Raw genomic sequence first — 13130 nt, forward strand, 5'->3', positions numbered from 1 at the left:
AGGGCTGTGCACGGTCCGCAGGAGATGTGTGTCGCTGTCACTGGTGTGCTCCGGTGCACAGCTGCGCCTGCCTGATGCCTCCAGAAGGAGGGCGCCTGTCCCACCCCACTCCCATGCCCCTTTGCAGAGTTGGCTTTGGCCAGGCTTCAAGGTGGGGAATGTAATGAAGGAGGAGTGTTTGCACAAGGCCGCGCCATGTCGCTGGCACAGCTCGTGCTGAGGCTCGCACTCAGGCCCCGTGGCATGGTGTCACCAGGGTGGCTTTGGACCGAAGGGCCGTGCCGGGCGTTGGTGCAGCCTGTGAGCTCTGCCACCCTTCCTGTGGCCAGCGCCCGCCTCCGTCACCCTCTGCCGCCACGGACTTCAGCCGACAGACGAGAGGAGCCGTGAGAATGCACTAGTGAGGTTGCCGCGGCGTATTCGCTGGTATTGAGGTCCTGCTGTAACGGGCAGGGAAAAAACGGTCATAAATATCCAGGTTATTTTTTAGCTAAGCAACATGACGTTCTAGAGGACTAGCTGTGCCTTCTTTTCTGATGTGTTTTGAAAGCCTTCGTTGCAGTTTATGCAAAGAATAAGAAAATCTTAGTGAAAAGAGGAACTTTTTGCTTCCCTGAAGTACTGTCTTTCCCTAGATTGTCCAAACTCTTCCAGGCTTCTTGTTTTTATATACCTAACACTATTTAAATTCTGCCATAATATTTGTCCACTCTTGGTATTTCTGTGTCAGTATCTGAATTACCTGATTAATTAATTCCGTGATATGCTAATGGAATGACAGAAAAACAACTAACCTGATGGTAAAAAGCACACCTGTGTATTCTGAATTTGAAGCTGAGCTGTGGATGAATCACGCCAAACAGCAGATAGTCATTGCCAAATTGCTGAGTACAAAGATGCATTGTGTGACTCACTCGCTGTGTTTCTACTACCATTATAAACTCTGAGAGCACTTGATGAATAACAGAGAGTCAAGAATGAATTCATCCGTGTTTCACTCTGTAACCATCTATTATAAATACTGAGACAAATTCTGCCTCCAGATACACGCAGCTCTCATTGAAGCCTGCCCACTGTATTTATTTTTAAAGATAAAAGCACTTCTGTTACTTCCATAGAGGACTTCTGTGACACAGTCCACTGTACGGATGTGAATATCCTTCCTCAACAGCTTCAAGTGAAGCGGGGAGTGCCTGCCTGGAACAGGGAAGGGCACTTCAGGGATAACAGCCTCCAAACTGCGGCGGTGGGATAGTAACTGTTACATTCATCCCAGATTTTCAGAACAGCGTTCCCCGCGCTCGGCTCTTGCACAGCCCTCCCTCTCCCTGCCGAGGCTCTGGGCTCCTCTCGAGGGTGACCAGGGGCTGAAGCTGATGGCCAGGGTCACACTGCTCCTGGGGCTCGCTATGAGGCTCAAAGTGCAGGAGATTGGGGAGATTTGTGGGGAAAGTGTTGAGATAAATTTTGAGTTTTTCCTTGTTCCTTTCCCCACCCCCCCCCACCGAGCTTTCTCAGGGGACATAGATGAGAACATCTCCTTTTTTTTTCCCCCAGAACAGGCTCTGTTCTGTCCTCAGATCCCAAAGGTCAGTGGCTTTGGAAGTGTCTGCTCACGCCTGTATGGAGGGAGACATTTGTCCCGTGGCCTCACGTTTTGGAAAGGCTCTGATCAGAAAGCATTCTCCAGTGTCATGCAGTAAGCAAACGTGGAGGCAGAGGGTTATCTCTTTGGTACGTAGGAATGGTCTTTGCCCAGCTGGGGCTCTCTCCTCTATAATTACCCCATCAGCTCTTCTGGTATGGTTTGAGATGGCTGTGCTGAGGCTCTCGCTGTATGTGCAGAATGGCTCGCTGATGAGTCTCCCATCAGGGTAAAGGAGGGGAAGGCAAAGGCATGTGGAGCGTGTTTACTGTTTCTGTGGTTGATTGAGGCGTGTCTCATTGCCACCGAGCTTTGTGATACTGCTCAGCCCACCATTTTCATTACAGCTCACAGGAAATGCTGGGCTTGAAGTTTCCCCCGTCCTGCAATCCTTGTGCCATTAGTTACCCCCAGGGAATGGTGCTGGGTCAGGGTCAGAGCAGACGGAGCTGCGCTTCCCAAAACACCATGGTTTCACCAGGAGGCAAAAGAGTTATTGCTCCTTTTTAAAGTGGAACTGCAGTTTGAGTCATGTATTTATTGTGAATGAAATCTAATTTTCATGATTCACCATGATTTTTTTAATTTAAAGTAGCTCTGAAAGCCATTATTATTAAAAGATAATAACAGATCAGAAAGGCGTAGAGTTCTCAATTGCGAAAGATTATCTGACATATAACAATAGCTTTTTCTTATGTTTAGGGTGTTTTCTGCAAACTGACCCGACTCTCTGGGAACTAGGGCTTTTTTCTGGTTTGTTGGTTTAGTTTTTGTAAAACGTCTGCAGAATATGTGCACCATCCAGTTTTGTGCCTTCTTTTCTAGACTGCTCAGCCTCTGTGATACGTGTCTGATCGTGTTCAGCTGAATTCTTTTAGGTGTTCTTTTTGGTTTGGGGTTGGTTTTTTGGGGTTTTTTTGGTTTTTTTGGTTTTTTTTTTTTTTTCCAGGGGAAAAAAGCTGGCAAGTGCTTTTGCAGAAGGCCTGCTGGTTTTCACTTTGAAGTAGTTAGCTCAGGTCAAGCCCTTCTCTCCCTGCCAGAGGTTACCTTATCATCAAAACACGGATTACGATCTGTTGTCTTCCCAGGCTTACATATTGAGGAGCTGCTACTACTACATTTTTCTATGAGGAGTAGCCAAAGCCAATGGCTTGTGCAGTGGCTTCCTTTTCTTGCTTGGAAAAATGAGAGCTAATTAACAGGAGTGAAATACATGTGAAGTAGCAAATAATGATTAGTTTTGTTTATATATAAATACTAATAGCCATAAGAGAATGCGAATGCTTGTGTGGGAAACAAGTGTTCCCCACAGGCTGTTTTGGACAAAGGGGAATGAGTGCGAATGTTCATAAAACAGCAAGTAAGAGGGGGCATAAATAGGGTGAAATAGCACATATGTTTGGGAGCCCAGTCAGTGTTGTCCCGTGTGGGTTCTGTCGTGGCTGGCAGCAGACTGCAGGAGCCTCAGAGCACCGATCACCCTGCAGTTCTGTGCCCGAAGAGCGCTCGCTCTTTGCAACTGCAATGAAAATTGCAGCAGCAGCTTCACTTCTTCTACAGCATCACAGACTGGCAGGGGCTGGAAGGGACCTCTGGAGATCATCTAGTCCAACCGCCTGCCAGAGCAGGGTCACCCAGAGCAATTTAGCGGTTGTGGCTTTCTTCCCTTTATCACCCGGGAAGATGTCGTTGTATTATGATGACCAGTTCGCTTCTCGTTAAGTTGGTCTACGTTTAACTGTAATTAGTGAGTTGAAATCAGATTAAGGAAAGGGCGGCCCTCAAGAAACTGGTGCTATTATTTACAAAGCATATGAGAGTCAGGGAGGACTTGAGCCATAATTTTTACTGCTTGTGGTTTGCTTTGGTTTTAAAGCAGTTTGTTCGTGCCCAGGACAGACAAGCAGAGACACTTTTGCATTTTAAACCTCTCTCATCTGCTGGATGGAAGTTTCCCTGGCAGCGCTGCTGGTAACGTGGCTGTGACGGTCAGGGGCACAGTCACCCTCCTGGGGCTGATCTCTCCTGCTAATGTCGTTACAGGACAAGCGGTGAAGGCAAGGAACCATGGCGGAGGGTAGGAAAGACGAAGCCAAGGCACCGCACTGGACTTCGGGTCAGCTAACAGAGGCTTCTTCACACCCACATTCACCTGAAATTAAGGAACAGGGTGGCACGGGTGCCGGACTGGTCAGAAGTGCCAATGGATTTCCCTACCGAGAGGATGAGGAGCCGGGGCTGGGCAGCCACGAGCAGCCTGGGACGTATGCTCGGACCAAAGAGAATGGAATCAACGGAGAGCTGTCGGCGGGGGACAGGGAAACTGCAGGTAATGCTCCTCAGTGCCCCACCACGAAACACGGGGCTCTTCAGACTGCTGGATGATGTTTCTCCAGGCGGAAATGTTAGCTGGAGCCAAGCATGCTCCCCGGGGCACAGGGCAGCATGAGGAAGCGTGTGCCTTTCACAGCAGGGGCTGCATCTTCATCTGGGTTGGCACAGCTTGCGCCCTTCCCCGGGATCCTGGGCAGTGCTCTGAGAAGGCTTCAGGAAAGGCAAGATGGTGCCTTAGTGCATTTGGTAGGTGGGACAGGATCACCGCGCTGGGGGTGAGGCAACAGGCTGGTGCAGAGCAGCTGCTCCGCGCCTCGGGGCTGGGAGGGAGTGGGACACCGTTCAGCTGTTGTGCACGGGCAGCCCATCTTGCTCTTGCGTGCGTTTGCGTGTGCATGAAGGATGGGTTCTCCTCTTGGTACTCACAAGTAACAACATCTTGAAACCACCAATGATTTGCAGAATAATGTTACTTAATCTGACCAGGAATACTACAGTTCAGCGTCAGCATTTATTCACCCTTGCCCAGGCATATTTCACTGGATACTCACTGAGGCTTTGTCTATTTGTAAACTATGTTGGGATTTTAGGATTCAGCTTGTTGTTTGGGGATAAAAAAAAGTGTGACTGTGTCAAAGGCAAGGCAAGTTTCCTGTTTTAGAAGTAAATGCTAATTCTCTCTCTGTGCAGAGTTCCCACTTTAAACCCCAAATGCACAGTACAAGAAGAATTTCTCTTGTACAGACACAACTGCCCTTGATGCATCCTTTCATGCATGCTAAAGAGATCTTTCTAGCAATGTTTGTTGGCTGTTGACAGTATTTGGAGATGCTATCCGTAATTTCTCAGCAGCTGGAGAATTTTAAGGCTCTTGGATCCCACAGCCATTTCATAAGCAATTGTGCTGGAAAAGGATCTCTCTGCTAAAAGTAAACGAGTTTAGATGTTAAGAGTCTGTTCTGGTGGGTAGACAAAATCTGAAAGCCAAAGGTAAAAGAAATCTTGTATAGGCATTCAGGTGAAGACACTGTTGATGATTGTTTGGGGGAATGATAACAAGGTCTTGTCTCTTTGCTGTAACCCAACTTTGTGCTGTGCTTAGCCAGCAAATATACTGGAGCAGGTGTGCAGGAATCACACCAGTCGGATGCTGCATTTCTTAGGGGTTGATGTGGGCCTTGGGGAGACTGAGTGCATTTCTCATCTTTGCCACGGATTTTTCGCACGATCCCGGACAAGTCCCACCTGTACACGTGGGGAAGTGGGAATAACTTTACAGGATGAAGAGGAATCTCCTCTCCTTAGAAAGGGAGGAGAGAAATGCTCTTCTCAGGCTCTCTCAAGCTCAGGTTCTGAGCGGTGGTCAGCGTCTGAGAGAGGCTTGCGCACTTAATTGAGGAGTTTGCAGCTAATGGGTGAGCGGAGGCAGGAACCCACTGGTGCCCATCGTCGGGCATTGTAGTGGTGTATTTTCACGTTGCGTTTTGAGACAAGGAGTTAAACAGCAGAAGAAAAAATGAGGCAGTGTGGTCTAGGGCAGGCAGTGGGACTGGGGACACACACCTGCCAAGGGAACAAGACTACTCTTGATGTGGGTGAAGATTGCTTCAATCACCACTTTATGGCCTCATTTCCTCCTCCCCTGCTTTTTTCTCACCGTCTGTTTAGATTGCAAGATCTCTGGTGTGGGGACTTACTGTTGATAGATAGAGTTTTTGTTTGGGAGTCTTAATATAGCTTATCTCGTGGCATCTTTTCTTTGTCCTTGAACACCAGAAAAGTCCCTAAAACTGCTTGCCCTTCATGCATGATTTCATAGCTCTCTGGAAACTTGAGCACTGCACACTCACATGCTGGCTGAGCCCATACTTAATTAATGCAATAGAAACCATCTTTGGATACTTAAGATGTATTTTTAATCATTTTTCTCTTTTTGAAGGAGAAACCTGTTGGCAACTTGCTGTAGCGATAGAAAGGGCCCGGGGCGTGTGTTGCCCTTTTACACTACTATTTACTACCTGGATGTGCTTCATGCATTGTGAAGCAGGAAGTTTAGAGGTGGATTTTTGGTGTTTGGTTCAGAGTTTGATCTTGACATCAGGATTGCCATCCTCCACCAAATTCAGTCATCTTTGCCATGTTTGTCTGCTTGTAAATTTTCACTTCAGTGGGGTGTTGTATCAGGTAGGGTTTTTAAATGCCACTCTGATACACATAATTACCAATACTGTGAATCATTCAATCATTTCTAGTAGCTTACTGACTCAAAACAGCTGAGCAGAAAATGCACAGGAAGCCAAGGTCGACCGAGATAATTAATCCAAACTGTGGGTTTGAGTGGATTTACAGGGCTTTTATTTTCCCCGGTGCAAATCCAGCACCATAACCTCGGAAAATCTCTGGCTTCTCAGCCTTCATGACGGAGTCTGTGAATCCCCAGCAACTGCAACAACCGTCTGATCTGCGGTGGAGCCCTGGTGCGAACAGGGCATGTCCCAGGCAGCCACCCATCGCGCCATGCCCGCTGATGAGAGCTCAGGTACATGTGGAGGCGTTTTGCCTAAGGAAGCCCTCCAGCGCCTGACTGACCCAGGAGCTGGGGTTTAGTCACAAAATGGGCCTCTCCTAGGGAGAGGTATTCTGCAGCAGTGCACTCGTCCCTTTGGGGCATAGCAGGGCTCGTGCTGTAAAATCTGAGGACTGTGTGTTAAGGGGAAGGTTAGAGTCAGGCCACCAAGACAAAGGCACCTTATGCCAACACTGATGCAGAAGCGAGGGGTGGTAATGGGGGAGGAAATAACAGTTCTTGCCAAAACACATTCAATCCATCACTGCAAGTGACGTTTTTAGGTTTGCACAGTTAAAATTTGCCTTCCTGTATATATGTGTTTCTCTCTCTCTTGGCATCTGTCTAAGAGTTATTGAGTCTGACCTCAATTTTGGAATCCTCTGAATCTGGCTGTTGTGTTGCCTTTGATTGATCTGTCTCGGTATCGCGCTGGGTAATGGCTGCATTATGGAGACACATCAATGCCCTCCTTTCAAATGGACCGATGGGGACGTGGGAGAGTGCACGCTGCGCACAGGGCAGCCTCGGGGCCTGCTCTGGCATTCACTGGGGTCACGGGCAGATGTGTGAGAGAGAAGAGCCTGGGGTTTTGGCATAGTGCATAGGAAGCTCTTTTGGATGTGGTATAAGTAAGGGTGGTAAAGCAGTTATTCCTTTCTATATATATTTATGTGTATATATTTGTATGTATACTTGGGCTGCCCCTGGCAGATGGGCTCAGCCCTGCTCCGTCCACAGCCCTGCGCCTCTGCCAGCCACAAGTCCCGCACTGCTCCCGAGGAGCTCCTGAGGACACCTTGCCTTTGGGGCTGTCCACAGCATCCTACAGCCCAAGATCCACTCAGTTTCCATGGGCTCTCCCTGATCCATGCCTGGCCATGTCCTTTCTCACTGCACAAACACACAGAGTGTTTTTGGTGAGGATTTTGGAAGTACTGAGAGGGGAGGATGAGATCTGCAGCTCTTGCGAAGTCGAACATTTTCATGTCACGAGAGATGTGTGCTGCAAAGGGAGGCGTGATAGAGTGATCTTCAAAAACTCTCTCTGAGGTGGGCTGATGTGGAAGTTTTGGATTGGACCCCATGGCAGAGCACAGGATGTGTTTGACTTATAATGAAATATGAGAGTGGCAGCCTTCTTTTTGCCTACTGAAAAACCGTGGTCAACTGGCTGGAAGGAAGCGCAGAGGAGCAGTACAGGTGTGCTGCAGCATTCTCTGGGAACCAGCAATTCAGCACAACCCATTGTATTTGACTTGCAAGGAACATCATGCTGCAAAGGTTTGGTTTTTTTACACTTAAAATGCATTTATTTTTATTTTCAGTAATATAATGACTAAGCTGTCAAATTTATATAGTAAGGGATAAAAATAGATGCATTGTGAAGCATCTTCTACAATATGTCTTTATGTGCAGTGACTCGGCTGATTGAGTGCTTTCTTCATTATATGCCAAATTCAGGTTTATAAGCAGAGGGGGTTTGGATTACCCGCACAGTTATTTGATGAATTACTTTTTTGACAGATGAAGGGAAAGCCTTTCCTGAAATCCTATTTACCAGAGCCTCAGGACAGTGGCTCTGTCTTGGTGTTAGTCAATGTTGAGGACAGCGATGTGTCCTGCCAGAGTGACAAAGAGAGCCCTTTGTTAATTGGCAGGGTACCCAAACCGTGTGGGATGCAGAGAGACTGCTGGAAAATTGTAGCAGAATTCCTGACACAGCACGGAGGACTGACCGCAGGTTGAGTGCTCCTGCCTTGTTTCTCAGAGCCCTTGAGTTGTAGGAAAGGTGGGTGAGAGGGAGCCCGTGACAGATAAATGAGAGAGGCCGGGATTTTTGGTGGCTGGGGGGACCCAGATATTGATATATGTTAGTCTGTAAGTGGAACAGAGAGAGGGGGCAGCCCTAGACCTGTGAGAGGAATGACGGAGTGGCGGCATTGAGCTGGAGGAGGAGTGAGGGCTGAGGGGTGGTGGGGCAGCAGAGCCCGCGGTGAGAGAGGTGAGGGGCAGGGAGCCATGAGGGAGCAGAGCCATGAAGCGGGCAGCAGCAACTGAGGAGAAAAGCGAGAAGGGGCAAATCACGTTACAGCCTTCAATGTAATTTATCCTAAATCAGCCATTTGTTTTACGCTTTGTTCAGCCAGACTAAATGGGCAATTGCAACAAATCTATTCCTCTGACCAGCTATTCTTTAATAAGCTGCAGGGAATGTCAGCCTGAAAGACTGCCCTGGCATAGCCAGTAAAGACTTGAGCAGAGGTGGGGAGTACCTTTAGGTTGGCAGAAAACCCATGTTGAAGACAGGGATTGTGCTTGTTTCAGCTACCTGGCAGTGTGTCAAGGAAATAGTCTGTATCCCATCATCTTCCCTAGTTTTGCCTTCTAGTAGCCAGTCCCCAGGTAAGGAGGATCTTGTTCACGGCCCTCACCAGCAGTGTGCTGTTAGAAAATCACCGTGCTGCTTAGTTGTGCTGGCTCAGGGTGCTCGGCCCGCGAGGGCAGGTCCTGCGGGGGCAGGACTGCAGCTCTGTGCATGGGGTCAGTGAACACGACAGCCTCTCCAGGCTGAAACCGCACCGAGTCATCGCTTGGTCCCATGGTGTGTTAATGGTTTTTCCCTCTCTAGTGACTTCTCCTTTAATCTTCTTTTCCTTTGTGTCTCTTTTTCTTTCTCTGTTGCCATACAAGGGGCAATACTAAGATGGCACTGCCAGTAAACATACAAACAGGCCTTCTTTGTACAGAGGCCTTTTTACTTTTTCTTTCCAACAGGGCTGCTTTGTCAGAGCTTTCCCTTTCATTTGGCTGTTTGCAGTGGTGGTCCTGCTGCTGCCCGAGCCCTCCTGGAGTTACTAGAGCCCCCCACAAACTCCCTGGGTGCCTGTTTCCCACAGGAGCCTCCCAGCCTTGTTGTCAGATGTGCGTTTTCAGCAAGCTGCATGTCTCCAGCAGCACAGACAAAATGCATAGAAGGATGCAAAATCAGCGGTGTTCAAAGATGAATGTGATTGCTGTGTTTGTCCCGTTTCAGTGGTTTATTTTACAAAGCTGGAAGAATGCATGTTACCATGTCATTGATGGCTCCCATGGGAAAGAAGCTGTTAATTAGCCATTTTGATCTCCCTCCCTTTACCCGGGAAATGTGACAGTAATTACTGTGCACCATCTTCTTTGCCAATTTAGATACAGGCAAACGTGCCAGACTTCTGAAACTTTTCTCCTCTGTGTTAAGAGTAATGCAGGTGTCATTTTCTGGGACACGTTGTTGGAATATTTTAGATATGTTCAGGTTACGTTGCTAAGAGAGCATAGGTGGAGACAGCAGAGCCTCTTTTGGGGCACTTGTAGAAAATGTTATTATTACTGTTCTCTGTTAAGCTTGCTGTAGAAATCCTTCTCAGTTGTTCTTCTGCAGAGGACCAGGAATGAGGCCAGAGAAACTCCGTCTTTTCCCATGCATTCCCTACCCCCAGCTGTCTTCTCCCTGACGCTGAATATTCACTAACTGCTGCAGAGGCCAGTCTCTGCAGATTTTCCTGTGACTGGCACTATCAGTCACTAAATCCAGTAAGACATTGCATTTTGTCCAACCCTAACTGCTCTGAGGGGCTGGCTCTGCCCTCCCACCTCCTCTTGGGACTTCAGAAATCAGTCAGTCCGTGATTGAAATGTATTGGAGTCGGAGCTGGAGGTCCAGCACAGTTTGGGGTGGTACCAGCATGCAAAAATTATTGCCTGGAAGGGAGTGGAGTGAGATAACCCAGTGTGCCGGTGCCGTTGACTCCCATGACTGGGAGTCAGACACCCAGAGAAGTTCAGCCATCAGTGTCTTTTATCCCCAAAGCTCTTATGAAAATGTCAGTGTGCGGTGTGGATTTGCTTTTGAAAACCATATCTCAAACCAGGTACAGTAGCACCGTAAGAGTCAACTGCTGCTTTGTGCCATGTCAGCGCTGAATCTGGCCAAGAGAAGGCAACAGCCAGCCATTTCCTTTGGGCTCCCTCTTGGTATTTTGATTCACTTTGGTGTTTTCTTGTTACAGTATGAGCATCGTAAGAGGGAATTTCATAAGCAGCTGTGCTTCCTTAAGGAGTAAGAGCAAAACGTCTGCGAGCACGTTGGCCTGGCAACCAGTGCTCACTTGGTGCCGTCAGCATTCCCAGCAAACGTAATCGATAACAACCTCAGAGATGCAACAAGGAGCGATGAAGCTGGGATACGGAGGAAGTATCTTTCATAACGTGTTGTTCCAACCACACCAGTAATTCAGACTGTACGCCATGAGTGCTGTTTATCAAAGTTGCCTTTTGAAAACATCTGCAGGAGTTCTTGGGGGGCTGCTGTAGCCAGGATAGCTATTGCTGCTGAAGAATGAATATCCCATCAAATACAGAGCACATCCTGGGAGTTTTGTCTCCCCTTTTTTGTGGACAAAAATTTGCCATTTGTCTGTTCACCTCCTTCCTTCCTCCCCACCATCCGTGTTTGGCTGCCTGCGCTGGTGGGGGCTGTAACTGCAGACTTTGCTGTTTCTGTGGGCCGGATCTCACCCCTCCTGCACTGGCGTTAGCCGAGTGACTAGTAGGGCAGTTGTGTCCATAGGCCGTGTTCCAAATCATGGCCCGTTGTGCTGGAGTCCTTTTCAGCATATGGCAGGAGACAGCTTGGGCATTTATGAATTACGTAAAGTAGACAAGGCTTGTAGAAGCCAGGAGAAGAGGCGGAGGGCTGTGAAGAGGGGTACCCCATGTCACGCAGGAGGGCTGCGGCAGAGCTGTGGCAGGGCCCTGTGCGGGGCTGGTGCTGCCCCGCTGCAGGCTCTGTCCTCTGGGCCTGGCTCAGCTCTGCCCTTGCAGAGGGTGATGATGGAGCGCTTCGACAGCTCTGCCCTGTCACGTCTGAAGGGAAACCATCACGGCCTCCGTCCCCAGGATGGCAGCATGAGGGACACGCAGGAGCCCTGGGCAGTATTTGGCAGTGGGCAGTGGTCTTTGCGATTGCAGCTGGAAGGTGGTATCGCTGGAGACTGTGCCAGCATATAATTTTCCATTCCAGTTTTTGATCTGAGGGCAGGAAGATTTGGAGGAAGGTTCATTACCAAACAACAGAGCCTTGTTTTGCAGACACACAGCTGCTATTGTTTTGGGCAGAGCTGAAATGGCATCTTCTTCTCCAAAGTCACCTTGAAAGAGAAGCGGCAGGTTCTTAGGTGACAACCTGGGACGTGCTGGTGGGCATTGCTCGCCTCCTTTCCTGGCCCCTCGACCTGTGCCCAGGCAACTATCAGCTCTCGGGGTCTCACACAGTGTGGAGCAGAAGAGCCCAGAGCAGTGGTCATTAACCCGCTCAGCCCCATGCGTCGCAAATCCCTTCCTCTCCTTTCCTCATTATGTCTCGTGTCTGTGGCTTGGTGAGCTTGGCAGCCCTGTGGCACTGCAGGTTTGCCCGGCACAAGTCCCCAGCCGCGTCTGGTGGAGGCAGGTCCTCCGGGCAGTGGCCACAGCCCTTCGCACCCAGCCGGGCCGGGGCTTGGCCTCTGGCGGAGAGGAGGTGGCACCATCAGGTCACTTACAAGAACCAGAGCCGCACAGTCAGTCTGCTGCTCTTGCAAGGAGTGCCAGGCCTTGCTGATTCCTTTTTTCCATGTTGCCATGCCAACACGTCCCTGTGCGGAGTGAGATCTCTTTTTAAGCTCCGCCGAGAGAAAGTATGTAGCCCGGGAGCTTATTTAGCATTCAGGAGTGCACAGCCTCTCTGTAACGGCTCTGAGCCACAGCCAGGGTGTCTGACAAAGGAAAGGAGGATTTAAATTTTTTTTTCTTTTTCCTCTAGCGTTTGCTTCTCAAGGTTAAGGGAGACAGGGTAGATGAGGAGAGAGACTGGGAGCACTTTGCAATGGGGACCTCGCTCTGCTGTCCTCACTGAGGCACAACTTGCATGGAAATGGGAAGGGAATAATACTTTGGGGTGTATTTACGGTGCAAAATGCATGTGTGACATACATAAACATGCAAATGTCTTGGTTTGACTAACCCTGATGAGCTACTCTGTATTAAAATTGGAAAGCAAAGGCAATCTGGGTTTTAATTTGAGAGGAACTCAAAGGAAAGATTAGAAGGAAGGCAGGGACAAGCCCCCTGTCTTTGTCTTCCCTGCTGTTTTAGTCCGTGAGGTCACAATACAGAGAAGGAAATCATCTCTTCTCATGCTGTATTCGTATCCTGAGTAAGGACAGCAAAATCTAGTGCATACTGGTGTTTTGGTTGGGGTTTTTCCATTTTGTGGAGTTGCTACTGGTAGATTTAACTGCTCGCTTTAAATTAAATCCTTATAATGATAATTAATACAGGTTTGCTTGTCTTTGCCAGCTGAAAGGATGGAAATCAGCATAAAGCAGCTGGCATGAGCTGGCAGATGAGCACTGATAATCCAGTGCCTGTCCTTACCAGCTGTGAAAAGGTTGATCAGGAAATTCAAAGGCAGGACTCAAAGCGAGAGGGCTCCGTGCTGGGTTTGACTGTCATTTATTCCTTGTGAGGTGCTGAGCAAAACATTTATGTTTTCCCGTGCTGTTTCAC

At 48.7% G+C, this 13130-nt stretch overlaps 1 protein-coding gene across 10 annotated transcripts in view; it reads left to right on the forward strand.

The window, feature by feature from the left end:
- Positions 1-13130, forward strand: part of MAP2 (microtubule associated protein 2) — a 226463-nt gene that overhangs the window by 151830 nt on the left and 61503 nt on the right. For all 10 annotated transcript variants that reach the window (XM_054209170.1, XM_054209177.1, XM_054209178.1 and 7 more), the window contains one exon: positions 3689-3974. In XM_054209170.1, the coding sequence (XP_054065145.1) occupies positions 3713-3974 (262 nt within the window). In that variant the 5' untranslated portion in view covers positions 3689-3712. The remainder of the gene's footprint in view (positions 1-3688; positions 3975-13130) is intronic.

This window comes from Rissa tridactyla, chromosome 7 (genome assembly GCF_028500815.1).
Source record: "Rissa tridactyla isolate bRisTri1 chromosome 7, bRisTri1.patW.cur.20221130, whole genome shotgun sequence".
NCBI classification, from domain to species: Eukaryota; Metazoa; Chordata; class Aves; order Charadriiformes; family Laridae; genus Rissa; species Rissa tridactyla.